The following is a 17,089-nucleotide window of genomic DNA, read 5'->3' as shown; positions in this document are numbered from 1 at the left end:
TGGCACAGATGGAACAAGGTGGAAGGCCTAGGTGATGGGGTCACACTTATCTGTGTTCCTATGGAAACTATATGGATGTTTGTTTTATATGGATTTTTATTCAATTCTCAAACATGCTATGAGAGCGCCCCTTAGCTGCCAGGCAAGCATTTGTAGCTTATGCATTGGCAGAACTGGCCCAAGGCTTAGTCTTGTGACCTGTTTTAACAATAAAGCACTTTGGAAATTAGGCATTGAAAAAAAGAAAAAGAAAGTAGAAGGAACATATAACACTCATATTAAAATAATGTGAACCGCAAATTCTGGCACAATTAAAAAGTCAAGTCTTGGCCGAAACCGGTTTGGCTCAGTGGATAGAGCGTCGGCCTGTGGACTGAAGGGTCCCAGGTTCGATTCCGGTCAAGGGCATGTACCTGGGTTGCGGGCACATCCCCAGTGGGGGGTGTGCAGGAGGCAGCTGATAGATGTTTCTCTCTCATCGATGTTTCTAACTATCTCTCTCCCTTCCTCTCTGTAAAAAATCAATAAAATATATTTAAAAAAAAAAAAAGTCAAGTCTTGGAAATGGTGACATGTTTATATTGTGTAAATATTCAACTTTAGCTTTAAGATGAGCTATTGATAGAGAAAATATCTCATCATTTTCATCCTATAGTTGCTATTTTTAATGGACACCTAAACAAAAATTAATACAAGCAAAAACATACAAATACTGCAGGATATTTAGTTCTATTTGGAACAGTAAGAGTCAGATGTAAAACTGCTTTAACAATGAACTTCTACTTTTAAAAAGAAAATACACATGCTGTAGAATGCCCTATCATTTATTCCTAGCATATTTTAAAATAATTTACAAAAGTATGCTAGTTTTAGGAAAGCATTAAACAATACACTATTGAAGTAGTAACTGAGATGATCATAAACTTAAGAAAATCCAATTCTAGACCAAAAATTTAGTACTTAATTTAAAACTTGTGAAATAAGTATATCGTGGAAACCTTTTTATTCTTGTATTTCTAAACTTTCAAGATTGGGAAACTTACAATGTAACTTCATCTCTGTTTCACTATGACCAGATTCTACTGCAAGGTGAAAATATTATGCCTGTATTTCAAAGCCTGTAGCCTGGTTTCACTGTTTCCTTTACACATATTTTTGAGTTTGTAACAGTGCTTTTCACAGTGATCTTTCCCTGCTGCTGTCTGGAACACAGTGAAGCCAATACCTTCCTCGTTGTTGATTACATGTAAAATACCAGTCAAAAGAAATCAAAGTAGGATTTTCAACCTACTGGGTGAAGAATGTGCCATGGGGAGAAAAACCCTGCATGTTTCCTATAATTCAGACTTTACCTTTCTTGTTTAGCTTCCTCAGTTTCACCCTGAGAGGCAGATTTATTTTTCTGTTGTTTCAGAACATTATGAACTCGGACTTTGTAGCTTTCAAATTCAGAGGTTATAGCAGCTTGTTCCACCTATAATATTTAAAAGAGAGAAAAATTTTCTATTGCATTTTCTTAAAAAAAAAAAAAATATATATATATATATATATACATAGATATACACACATATATTTTTTATTGATCTCAGAGAGGAAGGGAGGTGGAGTGAGAGAAGGAAACATAAATGATGAGAAAGAATCATTGATTGGATGCCTTCTGCATACCCCACACTGGGGATTGAACCCATAACCCAGGCATGTGTCCTGACTGGGAATTGAACCGTGACCTCCTGGTTCATAGGTTGACTCCCAACCACTGAGCAACGATGGCTGGGCACATTTTCTATTGTAACATGATCCTCTATTGTCTTTCAGAGAGTAATGCATTAAGATGACAACTTGTTTTTGAAAATGAGGACAATGGCTAACACCTTTTAGCCTTTAATTATTAACTTTGGCTAAAAATTGTGCTTGGTCTTACACTTTTTAAAAGATTTTGAATGATGTAATTTTGTCTAACTAGAGATATGCATCTACCCTGTTTTATTCCCTGTGTGGACGGAGAAAGAAGATACCTATTAAGAAGGGCTCCTGGTGGCTAAATGGCTCAAATTTTAAAGTATAAGCCTAGAAGATCTTGGTGTAGGTGAAGCACAGAGAACCCCAAACAAAAGGAATCCAAAGAGGACCACACCAAGACACAACATAATTAAAATGCCAAGGGCAAAAGACAAAGAGAGAATCTTAAAAGTAGCAAGGGAAAAGCAGTTAGTTACTTACAAGGGAGCATCCATACAACTGTCAGCTGATTTCTCAACAGAAACTTTGCAGGCCAGAAGGGAGTGGCAAGAAATATTCATAGTGATGATAACAAGGACCTACAACCAAGATTACTCTACCCAGCAAAACTCTCATTGAGAATTGAAGGTCAGATAAAGAGCTTCACAGACAAGAAAAAGCTAAAGGAGTTCATCACCACCAAACCAGTATTACATGAAATGTTGAAGGGTATTCTTTAAGAAGAGGAAGAAGAAGAAGAAAAAAAAGAGAAAAACCATGAACAATAAAATGGCAATAAATACGTATCTACCAACAACTGAATCTATAAATCGATAAAAGTGAACAAGAAATTTAATGAACAAAATGAACTGATGAGTAAAATAGAACCAGAGGCATGGAAACTTGGAACAAACTGATGAATCTCAGAGGTAAGGGGGGAAGGGGTGAGGTAAGACATTAACCAAAGATCTTACCTGTGGACACAGACAGTAGGGTGGTGAGGGCCTGGGGCTGGGTGGGAACCAGGTGGAGGGGGCAAGGTGGGAAAGAGGGACATCAGTAATACTCTCAACAATAAAGATTTAAAAAAAAGAGAGAGAAATTAAATTAAAATAAAAATAAAAAACAGCCTAGCCCTGGCCTGACAGCTCAGTTGGTTATGGCATTGTCTCAATACATCAAGGTTATGGGTTCGATCCTAGTCAGGGCAAACATAAGAATCAACCAATGAATGCATAAATAAGTGGAACAACAACTGATGTTTCTCCCTCTCCCTCCCCCCACAGATCAATCAGTAGAAAACAGGCCTAACAGCCATTTCTACAAAGGGGTCCCTCATGCAAACTGCACATCAGGGAGAAACCTGCCCTGAACTAACTGCCTCTACACTGAACTGTCTGCCTGCATGTGCTCCTGCCACCTGAGTCAGCCTATCTTATAGGAATTCCTGGAATCCTGTTTCAACCAATTGGACTAAGGCTTTCCCTAGTCCAACTGAAAAGAGAAACAGCTCTTTTCTGACCAATTAGGAATTGCCTTTTAGACCAATCAAGGACTTGGAGTCCTCATTTGCATGAGGATAGACTAACGAGGAACTAGGGGCATGGACTCCTTTCTATATAAGTCAGCTCCTCTCTGGCTCTGAGGCCACACTTTTCCATTCCACTGAAGAGTGCATTTCTCCGGCTAAGCTGAACCACCAAAAATGCCTCATTGGAACAGAGTGGACCAGACCAGCACCGGGCAAAGCAGACTAGTGAGGAGCAGAACAGAGCTGCCTAGCAGAAGAGGGGCCTGGCCAACTGTTGCCTCTTCCCAGGGCTGCCTTCACAGCAGTACTGTTGTCATAGTCATGCTGTATCACAACTGAGCTGTTTACACTGAATAAAGATTTTCTTCACTGCACTCCAAAGTGATGATTCTTGTTGGCGTGAAATTGGCACTAATGACAATTTGTTGACACCTGGTAGAATAATTTACTATCCATACATTTTATAATGACACTATTTGCCTTTAGAAATTTAGACAGATTTTCATGTATGGTGTATCCTCTTTGTATAAATACAAGAAAAGCAGAGATTAAAACTGGCTACAGAGTCAATGGATGCTGCACAGACATGCTCCCAGGACCAATGTGGAATTACAATTATAATTTTTAAAAAAACCCACCATCCTGAATAATCAACTGAAAACTAGCTGGAGAGAACCCTGATAACCAAGGACAGAAAGTGGAGGCCACATAGAAAGTGGAAGGGCGGAGGTGAGAAAGGGCTGGTTGGACTGCCACAGACAGCAGCTGAAGGTATGAAGGGGTATCTCAGCTGTAGAGGGTTGCCCTCTGGGGTCTAAACCCCAAGCTGGGCCCCCAAGTAGAGAGCACCAGAACTGAGAAAGGTGCCCACATAGCATCTGGCTGCAGAAAGCAGCAGGGTTGCTGTCTGCTAGGGAGAGATGATTGGAAATGCAGGCACCCTCTTAAAGGGCTAAGCACAGAATTCCGTGTGCACCCACTCACCTTGGTTTCTGGCAAAGGGAGGGCAGAGTAGACTGGAGCTGTGTGACTAGAAGTCAGGGTTGGGGGATCTGGGATTAGAGCTCGGAAGGCACACACTCCAGTTTCCTGTGCTGAGTGATTCCCTCACAATGCAGAGGACATCTTTCTGATGCAGACATTTGCTATACAGGCAGTTTTTTTCCTGGGGAAAAGATAGTTAACCCACCCTATTGGAAAACCCCTTGCCGCAGCATGTGGAGTTTCTGAGGCCAATTAAGAGACTGAGAATAACATTTCACCTCCAGGCAATTCCCCACTCTGTTGGAAAAACTGTTGCCCCACCTGTGGATGATTCTCAAAACTGAATCCAATCATTACGCAGGTAGAGGCAGGTCTCTGGAGGCTTTGAATATTTGCCTGATCTAATTAGTCAGAAACAGCATTTGACATTGGAAGGCGTAGCAGATCTACTTAATATAGTCACAAACCCAGACAGCCAAAATGGGGAGACAATAAAAACAACCACCAAAAGAAAGAACAAGATAATTCTCCAGAAGAAGAGCTAAATCAAAAGGGGCTTCCCAGACAAAGTAAGGCTAGAGGAGCTTATCATCACCAAACCTGCACTACAGAAATCCTAAAGCAGTGGTTCTCAACCTTCTGGCCCTTTAAACAGAGTTCCTCATGTTGTGACCCAACCATAAAATTATTTTTGTTGCTAATTCATAACTGTAATATTGCTACTGTTATGAATCGTAGTGTAAAATATCTGATATGCAGGATGGTCTTAGGCGACCTCTGTGAAAGGGTCGTTCAACCGCCAAAGGGGCTGCGACCCATAAGTTGAGAACCGCTGTCCTAAAGGGACTGCTGTAATGAGAAGAAGAAATAGAGAAGCCCAGGCATACAGAACAAAAATTGCAATAAATAAATACCTATCAATAATAACTAAATGTAAATGGAGTAAATGCTCCAGTCAAAAGACATAGGGTGAATGAATGGATACAAAAACATGACCCAACTATATACTGTCTACAAGAGACCAACCTCAACAAAGAACAAAGGATTCACCCAGAAAAAGTTAAGGGATGGAAAAAATTCTTCAGGTAAATGAAAATGAAATAAAAGCTGGGGTAGCAATACTTATGTCTGAGAAAATAGACCTCAAAGTGAGGGCCATAACAAGAGAGAATGAAGGCCACTGCATAATACTAAAGGGATCAATACAACAAGATGATATAATTCTAGTAAGCATATGCACCCAATACAGGAGCATCTAAATATATATAAATAACTTCTGGAGGATAAAGGGAGAGATTGACAGCAATACAATCATAGCAGGGTAAGTTAACACCCCATTGACATCACAATATAGATATTCTAGACAAAACATCAACAAGGAGACAGCAATCCTAATCAGTACAATAGATCAAATGGAATTAATTGACATTTTCAGAACATTTCACCACAAAGCTACAGAATATGTATTTTTCTCAAATGTACATAGGAAAATTTCAAAGATAGACCTCAGGTTAAGACACAAAGTAAGCCTCTACAAGTTCAAGAAGATTTTAATCATATCAAGAATCTTCTCAGATCACAATGGCATGAAATTAGAAATCAGGTACAATAAAAATACTAAAAAACATTCAATCACATGGAGGCTAAATAGCATGCTATTAAACAGTTACCAAAGAGATCAAAGAAGAAATGAAAAACATCCTGGAAACAAATAATAATGAAAACACAACAATCCAAAATCTATGGGGCACAGTGAAAGCAGTCCTGAGAGGGAAGTTCATAGGGCTACTGGCCTACGTAAAAACAAAACAAAACGAAACAAAACAAGAGAGCAACATGAAAAATTCAGAGTAAGTAGATGGGAGGAAATCATAAAGATCAGAGCAGAAATAAATGACATAGAGACAAAAAAAAAAAAAAAACTGGTTCTTTGAAAGGATAAACAAGATTTATGAACCTCTAGCCAGACCCATCAAGAAACAGAGAGGACGTAAATAAACAAAATCAGAAAGGAAAGAGGTGAAGTAACTACTGACCCCACAAAAATACAAAGGATTAGAAACAAAATACTATGACCAACTCCATTCCAACAAACGAGACATCATGGACAAAATGGACATATTCCTAGAAAAATACAATCTTCCAAAACTCAATCAGGAAGAATCAGAAAACCTGAAAGGCCAATAACTACTGATGAAATTGAAGCAATAATAAAAAATCTTCTAGCAAACAAAAGGGCTGGTCTGGATGGCTTCACAGGGAGTTTTACCCAACATTCAAAGAAGAAATAACACCTGTCCTCTTCAAACTATTCCAAAAAAATTAAAGAGGAAGGAACACTTCCAAGCTCTTTCTATGAGGCCAGCATTACTGTAATCCCAAACCAGATAAAGACACTACAAAGAAAGATAATTACAGGCCAATATCCCTGATGAACATAGATGCTAAAATCTTCAACAAAATATTAGCAAGTTGCATCCGGCAATACCTGAAAAAGTTCATACACCATGACCAAGTGGGATTTATTCCAGTGATGCAAAACTGGTACTGAAGTATGGTAGCAATCATCTCAGGTAGAAACTGTAGTTTAACTTTAACCCTGCTGTTTGGCTTCTGTACTTATTTGCTTTGTTTAACAATAGAAAAGTTACTTTGATTTTCTGAACTTATGTATGCTACCCCAATTGATTGAATCCTCCGTTGTTGGTGGTTTGAATATCCCATTGGTTGTGAAAGCACATTCTTCTGTACCTGGGAACCAGAACAGCACAATTATCCTAAATTGCTTCAGTGGCTACAGATAATGTGTTGCGGTTGACTCAGTGGTCCCAAGACCAGGACTGCACAATTACTCTAAATTTCCTCAGTGGCTCCAGATAACATGTTCCTGTCAACTCAGTGGTCCTAAGACCCATGGCTCCAGGCAATGTGTTTCCGTTGATTCAGTGATCCATAGACCCAAAACTACAATTTAACTAACTTGCTCAATTCTGCTTCTGTAAACTGCTTTTTTGCAAACCAGGTTCCTCATTTCAAACCCTGAGATGTAATCAATACCTTTGTGACTTTTGCCTATATAAATCTGGTGTTGGGGCTAGGTAATTACTGCGAGATTTGGAGTGCATGGCCCCCTTGTAGTCCCGGATTTTCAATAAATGTGACTCCTTAATTCGACTTCTTGAGGCATCCTTGTGTGATTTGCAGGGGACATTTCAACAGTACAATATCCGCAAATCAATAAATGTGATGCAGCACATTAACAGAGTGAAAGACAAAAATCATATGACCATATAAATTGATGCATAAAAAGCATTTGACAAAATCCAACATCCGTTTTTGATAAAAACTGTCAGCAAAGTGGGAATGGAGGGATCATACTTCAATATAGTAAAAGCATTATATGACAGCCAAGATCATACTCAATGGGCAAAAACTAAAACCATTTCCCCTAAGAACAGGAACAAGACAGGGATGCCCACTTTCACCATTCTTATTCAACATAGCACTGGGAGTACTGGCCATAGTGATCAGACAAGAAGAAATAAAAGGCATCTCAATTGGAAAAGAGGAACTAAAACTCTCATTATTTGCAGATGACATGATATTGTACATAGAAAACCCTAATGACTCCACCAAAAAACTACTAGATTTAACAAATGAATTCAGCAATGTAAAAGGATACAAACTTAACCCTCAGAAACCTATGGCATTTCTATACACCAATAAAGAACTCTCAGAAAGAGAAACTAAACAAACAAACAAACACTCATTTACCAGTGCAACAAGAAAATTAAGATACCTAGGAATAAACTTAACCAAGGAGGTAAAAGACCTGTACTCTGAAAACTACAGGACGTGGAAAAAAGAGATAGAGAAAGATATAAACAATTTAAAGAATATACTGTGTTGCCGAAACCGGTTTGGCTCAGTGGATAGAGCGTCGGCCTGCGGACTGAAGGGTCCCGGGTTCGATTCCGGTCGGGGGCATGTGCCTGGTTTGCGGGCATATCCCCAGTGGGGGATGTGCAGGAGGCAGCTGATCGATGTTTCTGTCTCATCGATGTTTCTAACTCTCTATCTCTCTCCCTTCCTCTCTGTAAAAAATCAATAAAATATATTTAATAAAAAAAAAAAAAAAGAATATACTGTGTTAATGGATTGGTAGAATTAACATCATTAAAATGTTCATACTACTCAAAGCAATCTACAGATTCAATGGAATCCGTATTAAAATACTAACGGCATATTTCACAGACCTAAAACAAACTCTCCAAAATTTTATATGGAATTAAAAAAAGACCCGGAATACTTTCAGCAATCTTGAGAAAGAAGAACAAAGTTGGAGGGATTACAATATCAGATATCAAACTATACTACAAAGTGACTGTAATCAAAACAGCCTGGTAATGGCACAAGAATAGGCATATAGATTAATGGAACAAAACAGAGATGCCAGAAATCGACCCAAGCCATTATGCTCAATTAATTTTTGACAAAGGAGATAAGAACATACAATGGTGTCAAGACAATCTCTCCAATAAATGGTGTTAGGAACACGGGACAGATACATGCAAAAAAGTGAAACTAGACAAACAACTTACACCATACACAAAAATAAACCCAAAAACAATAAAAAGTCATAAATGTAAAACCATAAAAATGCTAGAAGAAACCATAGGCAGCAAAATCTCAGACATCTCTTGTAGCAATATGTTTATGGATATATCTCCTAGGCCTGAGGTCCTCAAACTTTTTAAACAGGGGGCCAGTTCACTGTCCCTCAGACATTCCACACATGCGCACTGCGGGCCCAGGAGAAGTCGGCTGCTAAGCAGGACAAGCAGCGGAGGCAAAAACACCCAGCGGGCCAGATAAATGTTTTCGGCGGGCCGCATGTGGCCTGCGGGCCGTAGTTTGAGGACGCCTGTCCTAGGCAGTGGTTGGCAAACTCATTAGTCAACAGAGCCAAATATCAACAGTACAACGATTGAAATTTCTTTTGAGAGCCAAATTTTTTAAACAAACTATATAGGTAAGTACATTGTTATTAACTTAATTAGGGTACTCCTAAGGCTTAGGAAGAGCCACACTCAAGGGGCCAAAGAGCCGCATGTGGCTCGCGAGCCGCAGTTTGCCAACCACAGTACTAGGGCAAAGAAACCTAAGGAGAATATCAAAATTAAAAGCTTTTGCACAACAAAAAGAAACCATCAACAAAATGTAGGGAGAACATATTTGGCAATGATACATTTGATAAAAGGTTAATATCCAAAATATAGAAGAAACTCATACAAATTAACAAAAGGAAGACAATCCAATTGAAAAATGGGCAAAGGACCTAAATAGACACTCTCCAAAGTGGACATTCAGATGGCTCAGAGACATGAAAAAATGCTGAAAGTCACTGATCATCAGAGAGATGCAAATTTAAACATCAATGAAATATCACCTCACACTTGTCAGAATGGCTACCATCAACAAATCAACAAATGACAAGTGGTGGTCAAGATGTGGAGAAAAGGGAGCCCTTGTATGCTACTGGTGGGAATGGAGACTGGTGCAGCCATTATGGAAAACAATACAGAGTTTCCTCAAAAAATTAAATATGAAACTGCCATTTGACCCAGTAATCCCACTTCTAGGAATATATCCTAAGAAACCTGAAACACCAATCAGAACGAATGTATGTGCCCCTATGTTCACAGCAGCACAATTATAATAGGTAAGATATGGAAACCCCTTTGTGTCCAGTAGATGAGTGAATAAAAAAGCTGTGGTACATTTATACCATGGATTACTATGCAGCAGGAAAAAGGACAGATCTCTTACCCTTTGAGACAGCATGGAGGGACCTGGAGAGTATTATGCTAAGGGAAATAAGCCAGTCAGAGAAAGACACATGATCTTACTCATATGTGGAATCTAAGTAACAAAATAAACTGATGAACAAAATAGATCCAGAGACACAGAAACACAGAACAGACTGTGGAACCTTGTGGGAAGGTGGGGAAGGGTGGGTGGGTGGGTGGGAAGTGATCAACCAAAGAACTTGTATGCACATATGCATAGCTCATGGACACAAATAGGATAGTGAAGGCCTGGGGTGGGTGGCAGTGGTGGGCTGTAGGGGTCAATGGGGGAAACATGGGGACATACATAATACTTTCAACAATTAAGATTTATAAATACATAAATAAAGAAAAATAATTCAAAGAAATTAAGTTACTTGCACTTCAGTTTTCAAGAAAGTGAAAAAATTAAATTCTAGGATTTCCACTTTCCTGCAGTGATCTGTAAACTCCCATGACCCTTCTGCCAAGAACACATAGATAAGAGTTTTATCCTCTAACAAAGCTACTGTACTGTTTCTGTTTTGTATGCAAGTAAGTAGGCCCCAGACCCCATTCTACTAGAATATTTTTTATAATCATTTAGCCCTCAGAAAGAACTGTAACACTTCTCTAATAAAAACTTTAAAACAGTAACTTTCTTACACATGGAAATTGTAAAACAAAGTTGGAGTGAAAACAACATGTATGCATGTCCTTCCTCTTGGCAAAGAAAGAGTTATCCATGTGACAGGGTTGTGATAGGGTTGGGGTTAGGGTCAGATGAGCTGAATCTGGTATTCATTTAGTAAGTGTTCTTAAATGACAGCAAACACTAAAAAGCCAGACCACAGCCCTCAAGTGAAGTGCTACCCAGTGGGTAACAGCGTCTCCGACATGCTGCTTCTGGGTGAGGAACAAACCTTGGCAGCATGGCACTCTTCCTGAAGGGCTGCCACTTTCTGCTGGTATACGCTTAGGGCGCGCTGGTGCTGGTCTACAGAGGCCTTCAGGTGTTCATGAGCGTTGTGTTTCTCAGATGTTATTTCAGCCAGCTGAATCTGGAGGCAAAATCTTTTAATTAAGCTCTAGCAAATATGATTTTCACTTGTTAAACAGACTTTCTTTAAACGTAAACTTGAGGTTAGAGACATGAGTTTCAAATAATTAAGTGACATAAATATCAGAATTATTTATTATTGAAACATTTTTTTAAATAAATTAGGTTTCCTTAAAAAAAATCATGAAAAAGAATTCCAGACTATAGTTCAATGGAACTATATTTGGGGGTGGGGGATTCAACTGACCCCCCCACCCCAGTATCTGTCGGGGATTGGTTCCCGAAACCCAGTGTTACAAAATCCGTGGATGCCCAAGCCCCTAATATAAAATGGCACAGAAAAATGCATACAGTTGGCTCTTCACATCTACAGATGGTTGGTTGAACCTGAGGATGCAAAACCCGCAGCTATGAAGGGCCAACTATGTGTATGATTGATATACAATAATATTTAGCAAAATCCCTAAATGGTATTTTACTTCTACATGGAAAATTTTTTCTAAATCTTAAAAAGTAAAACGAATCTTACTTTATAGACTTCTACTTGCTGCTGGCTTGCCTCTAGCTCGCTCTTTAAAGATGCTTGAAGCATTAAGTGATCAGTTTCCTACAGAATAAGAATCTTGGTTAAATTTTAAAAAGAAGTTATTCATAAATACATTATAAGTAAGTATTAAAATGTGAAACTGAGGAATTAACATACTGCTTGCTTTGAATCTGCCAGTTCTTTCTTGGTTTTCATAAGCAATTGCTTGATTTTGGTGTTGTTTTCTTCATATTGTTGCAATGAAGTCTGTAGTGAAGCTAGTATTAAGAAATAATTTCAGAAGAGATGAAATTATTTTCATGAATGTATTTAAATAAACAAGTGACAAGTATTTTCTTTAACCTATCTTTTAAAGAAACTTGTCTTAACTTTTTATTATGGAACATTTCAGACATAAATGACAGTCGTGAGGATAGTGCAATAAACACTACCGTGCCCATTACCTGGCTTTAACAATTACCAACACATGGCCAATCTTATTTCACCCAGTCAGGCCCACAGGTCAAATCTGGCTGCTGTCTGTTTCTGTGAATAATTTTATTAAAACACAGGCTCATTTATTTACATATCATTTTTAAGGCTGCTTTAGTGCAACAATAAATAGTAATCTTGACTAACATGATAGAGACTACATGGCTTGAAAATAAAACATTTATGGCCTGGCCTTTATAAAACAAGCTTGCCAACCCCTGACCTATAGCCTCACCTACTCTTCCCCTCCCCCTCCTTCTTCTTTTACTTTTTTTACAAGATATACTAGTACATTCATTTGTAAATATTTTAGTATATATAGAACAGGGCAAAAGTAGGTTTAAAGTTGTTCGTATAAAAAATAATACAATAATCTATATATATAAAAGCCTAGTGCAGCCGAGGGCAAACTACGGCCCGCGGGCCGGATCGGCCCGTTTGAAATGAGTAAAACTATTGGGAAAAAAAAGACCGTACCCTTTTATGTAATGATGTTTACTTTGAATTTATATTAGTTCACACAAACACTCCATCCATGCTTTTGTTCTGGCCCTCCCGTCCAGTTTAAGAACCCATTGTGGCCCTCGAGTCAAAAAGTTTGCCCACCCCTGGCCTAGCGACTAGAATGGCAGAATGACCATAACGACCATTGGCTATAACATGCACTGTGGCAGCCAACCAGCCTGATCTGGGCCCCCATTGGCCCCACTCCCCCAGCCGGCCAGCCTCCAATTGACCTAGGGACCACACCCATGCACAAATATCGTGCACCGGGCCTCTAGCACGTGCGCGCGTGTGCGCGCACACGCACACACACACACACACACACTGAAATATTATTCAGCAATAAAAAAGAACAAAATCTTGCCATTTGTGACAACATGGATGGACCTACAGGGTGTTATGCTAAGTGCAATAAGATAGACAAAGAAAGATAAATATTGCCCTAGCCGGTTTGGCTCAGTGGGTAGAGTGTCAGCCTGCACACTAAAGGGTCCCAGGCTCGATTCCGGTTGCAGGCACATCCCTGGTGGGCAGGGGGTGTGCAGGAGGCAGCTGATCGATGTTTCTAACCCTCTATCCCTCTCTCTTCTTCTCTGTGAAAAATCAATAATATATATATATTTTTTAAAAAGATAAATACTATATGATTTTACTTATATGTGATATAAAACAACAAATAAATAAATAAATAAACAAACAAAAAAACCAGACCCACAAATATAGAGAACAAGCTGATGATTGCCAAAGGGGAGAGGGGTGATAAAAAAAAATAAATAAATAAGACAATGACATTTAATGACTTCCATTTTTTCTTTAAATAATAAAAAAGAAACCTGAACAAATATGTGAAAAAAACCTGTCTTCTGACATTGGACAGTAAGCAATGTAGTACTGTGATCCCTAAAAGGAGGTAAATAACAAATGAGGTAAAAGCCCTATTATATAGTCCCTGTTCTCTGCCTGAAGCAATTTTTAAACTATGGTGCAGGAAGGGAATCCCAAACAGAGCAGAGGTCTTGCAAAGATTAACAGGAATAAAATAATGCATAGAGAGCTGTAATCTGAGTAATTCTCAGATTTTATACAGCACTATAAATTGTTCATATTCCTACCAGCTACAGTAAGAAATGTTGTTGAGTACATGGGCACTCAGTAGTCCTCAGATGATTCCCACCTTAATATTGGGACTGAACTGGATCGTTAGGAAAGGCTATTCTACACTTGTCCTAAAGAAGATGAAAAACAAGCCACAAAAGGATAAAACTGATCCACAAATAACTTCTTGTCATACAAAATTTAACTCTTCAAATGTATATAAAAATTTTAGCATTCAAAAATGTCAAACTCACATCCAATTAAAAGATTATTTCCCATAAAAAAAGCAAGAAAACATTACTCATAAACAGAAAAAAACCCCACCCAATCAATAGAAATAGAACGAGAAATTACAGAAATGGTGAAATTAGCAAACAATGAAATTAAAATAGCTACAATATTCTTAAGAACTTAAATAAAACCATGAACATAAAGTAGAAATAAATGAAAAATAAAAACAAAAAAACAAATGGGAATCTGGAGATAAAAAAATACAGTATCTAAAGTGAGAATATCACCAAATACGATTAACAGATTAGATAGACACTGCAGGTGAGAGAATTGAAAGACATAATAATGTAAACAATCTATAAATAAGCTCAGAATATAAAAAAAAAGAAAGAAAAAGGAAAATGAATAGATTATGACTGAGTTCTAGGACTTTATCAGTGGTCTAATGTGTGTAATTGGATTCTTGGGAAAAGAAAACAAAAGGAGGTTTATATACAAAATATTAAAGAAAATAATCACCAAAATTATGACAAACCTGAAGAAAACTATAAAAACTCCATACATCGAGAGAAACTAAGATGGCGGCATAGATAAACACCGGGAAATAGTCGCCCCACACAACAATTGAAAATTAGCCCAAAGGACGGAGCAAACATCGTCCAAAACAACAGGAAGGCTGGCTGAGTATAATTTCTACAACTAGAAGAAAAGAAAAGCACGCTGAGAGCCAGAGGAGCTGCGGAGGCTGAGTGCAGAGGTACGCGGCGGAAAGGGGGTGGCACCTGAGGACGCGGCTGTCTTTTTGAATCACAAGCTCCCAACTGCTCTGATCTCCGGCTCCGGGAAGTCTCTGGGGACCCAGGTCTCATATGGGGAGAGGCGGCTCTCTCAGGCGGCAGCGGGCGAACTTGGGGGCAGATTTCCCTCGGAGGTGCTTGCAGCCATTACCGGGACATTGAGACGCGCGACTCCAGGCACGGAGAATCAGCCATTGCTTCTTTCTACGCCCTTTGACTCCCTGAAGCCCCGCCCCACCCGGGCTGCGGCAGAGGCTTTTGCATGTGAATGCCCCAGAACTTTGCAACCTGATAATTACCTAACTGCAGCCGGGCCAGCCAGACCCGGAACTTCCAAGAGAAGGCCCAAGGCCCCGCAGCGGCTTGCATTGCTTCACAGCTGAGCCTCTTCGTAGTTCCTGCTGTGTGGCCTCAGGCAGGGGCTGAATTAGCACCTCCTTAGATCCAGGAGCCACTGTACCCAGTGGTCAGAGGGGGTCCATTCTCCCACTTCAGACACAGCTGCTTCCCACAGCCAATTGGCCTGGAGGTCAATTCCTCCCAGTGATCCTACAACAAGCGAGGCACCAAGAGTGCACCAAGAGTGTCCACCCCAGGTAACTGGGGAGGCTGAGCCACTGGGCCCTACAGGACACCTGGCGCGCAGGGACACTCTATCAACACAGGGAAGCAGCCAAAATGCGGAGACAGAGAAACAGGTCACAATTGGCAGAAACGGAGGAGGCCAGACGACTGGATATAGAGTTCAAGGCCACGTTTATAAGGTTTGTCAAGAATTTCATGGAAACCGCCGATAAATTTAATGAATCCCTCAAGGAGTATGGTGAGACCATGGAGGTCATGAAAAAGGACCAATTAGAAATTATGCATACACTGACTGAAATAAAGAATACTTTACAGAGCTCCAACAGCAGACAAGAGGATCCCAAGAATCAAGTCAAAGATTTGAAATGCAAAGAAACAAAAAATACCCAACCGAAAAAGAAAAAAGAAAAGAGATTCAAAAAATATGAAGATAGTGTAAGGAACCTCTGGGACAACTTCAAGCGTACCAACATCAGAATTATAGGGGTACCAGAAGGAGAGAGAGGGCAAGATATTGAAAACCTTTTTGAAGAAATAATGACAGAAAATTTCCCCCACCTGGTGAAAGAAATGGACTTACAAGTCCAGGAAGCGCAGAGAACCCCAAACAAAAGGAATCCAAAGAGGACCACACCAAGACACATCATAATTAAAATGCCAAGAGCAAAAGATAAAGAGAGAATCTTAAAAGCAGCAAGAGAAAGACAGTCAGTTACCTACAAGGGAGTACCCATCCGACTGTCAGCTGATTTCTCAACAGAAACCATGCAGGCCAGAAGAGAGTGGCAAGAAATATTCAAAGAGATGAATAGCAAGAACCTGCAACCAAGATTACTTTATCCAGCAAAGCTATCATTCAGAATGGAAGGTCAGATAAAGAGCTTCACGGATAAGAAAAAGCTAAAGGAGTTCATCACCACCAAACCAGCATTATATGAAATGCTGAAAGGTATTCTTTAAGAAGAGGAAGAAGAAAAAGGAACTCTTACCATTTGCCACAGCATGGATGGAACTGGAGAGCGGATAAATACCACAAGATCTCACTTATTTGTGGAATATAATGAACAACATAAACTGATGAACAAGGACTGATCCAGAGACGGAGAGGCATTGATTGGACTGTCGGGCCTTGGAGGGAAGGTAGGGGAGGGTGGGGGCAAGGGGGAAAGATCAACCAAAGGACTTATATGCAAGCATATAGGCCTAACCAATGGACACGGACAACGGGGGGGTGAGGGGGTGAGCGGGGAGAGGGGGGGTAGAGGGTACACATATGTAATATCTTAATCAATAAAAAATATTTAAAAAAACAAAAAAAAAAACTCCATACATCAAAGAAGTTCAATAGCCTTGACCGGTTTGGCTCAGTGGATAGAGTGTCGGACTGTGGACCAAAGGGTCCCGGGTTCAATTCCGGTCAAGGGCATGTACCTTGGTTGTAGGCACATCCCCAGTAGGGGGTGTGCAGGAGGCAGCTGATCGATGTTTCTCGCTCATCGATGTTTCTAACTCTCTATCCCTCTCCCTTCCTCTCTGTAAAAAAATCAATAAAATCTATTTAAAAAAAAGAAGTTCAATATATCATAAATACAAACAAGGAAAAAATGCACAAACACATATCTTAAAGCTCTATACCCAGCAAAAGTATCCTTCAAAAAGGAAGGCAGGTTAAAGTTGTTTTCAGACAAATGAAACACAAGAGAATTCCATGCCTGTAGCCTGTGTCAAAAGATGTAT

At 39.6% G+C, this 17,089-nt stretch overlaps 1 protein-coding gene across 1 annotated transcript in view; it reads right to left on the bottom strand.

Annotated features, from left to right (window-relative positions):
- Positions 1-17,089, bottom strand: part of GCC2 (GRIP and coiled-coil domain containing 2) — an 80,197-nt gene that overhangs the window by 16,811 nt on the left and 46,297 nt on the right. The window contains exons 14-17 of the mRNA XM_081086172.1: positions 11,826-11,926; positions 11,652-11,729; positions 10,986-11,123; positions 1,353-1,474 (exon numbers count right to left, since the gene is read on the bottom strand). Coding sequence (XP_080942298.1) covers positions 1,353-1,474; positions 10,986-11,123; positions 11,652-11,729; positions 11,826-11,926 — 439 coding nt within the window. The remainder of the gene's footprint in view (positions 1-1,352; positions 1,475-10,985; positions 11,124-11,651; positions 11,730-11,825; positions 11,927-17,089) is intronic.

The sequence above is a fragment of the Myotis nattereri genome (genome assembly GCF_964212035.1).
Source record: "Myotis nattereri genome assembly, chromosome: 3".
Taxonomy (NCBI): domain Eukaryota; kingdom Metazoa; phylum Chordata; class Mammalia; order Chiroptera; family Vespertilionidae; genus Myotis; species Myotis nattereri.
Note: the sequence above shows the minus strand (reverse complement) of the source record. Positions and strands in the feature narration are given on the sequence as shown.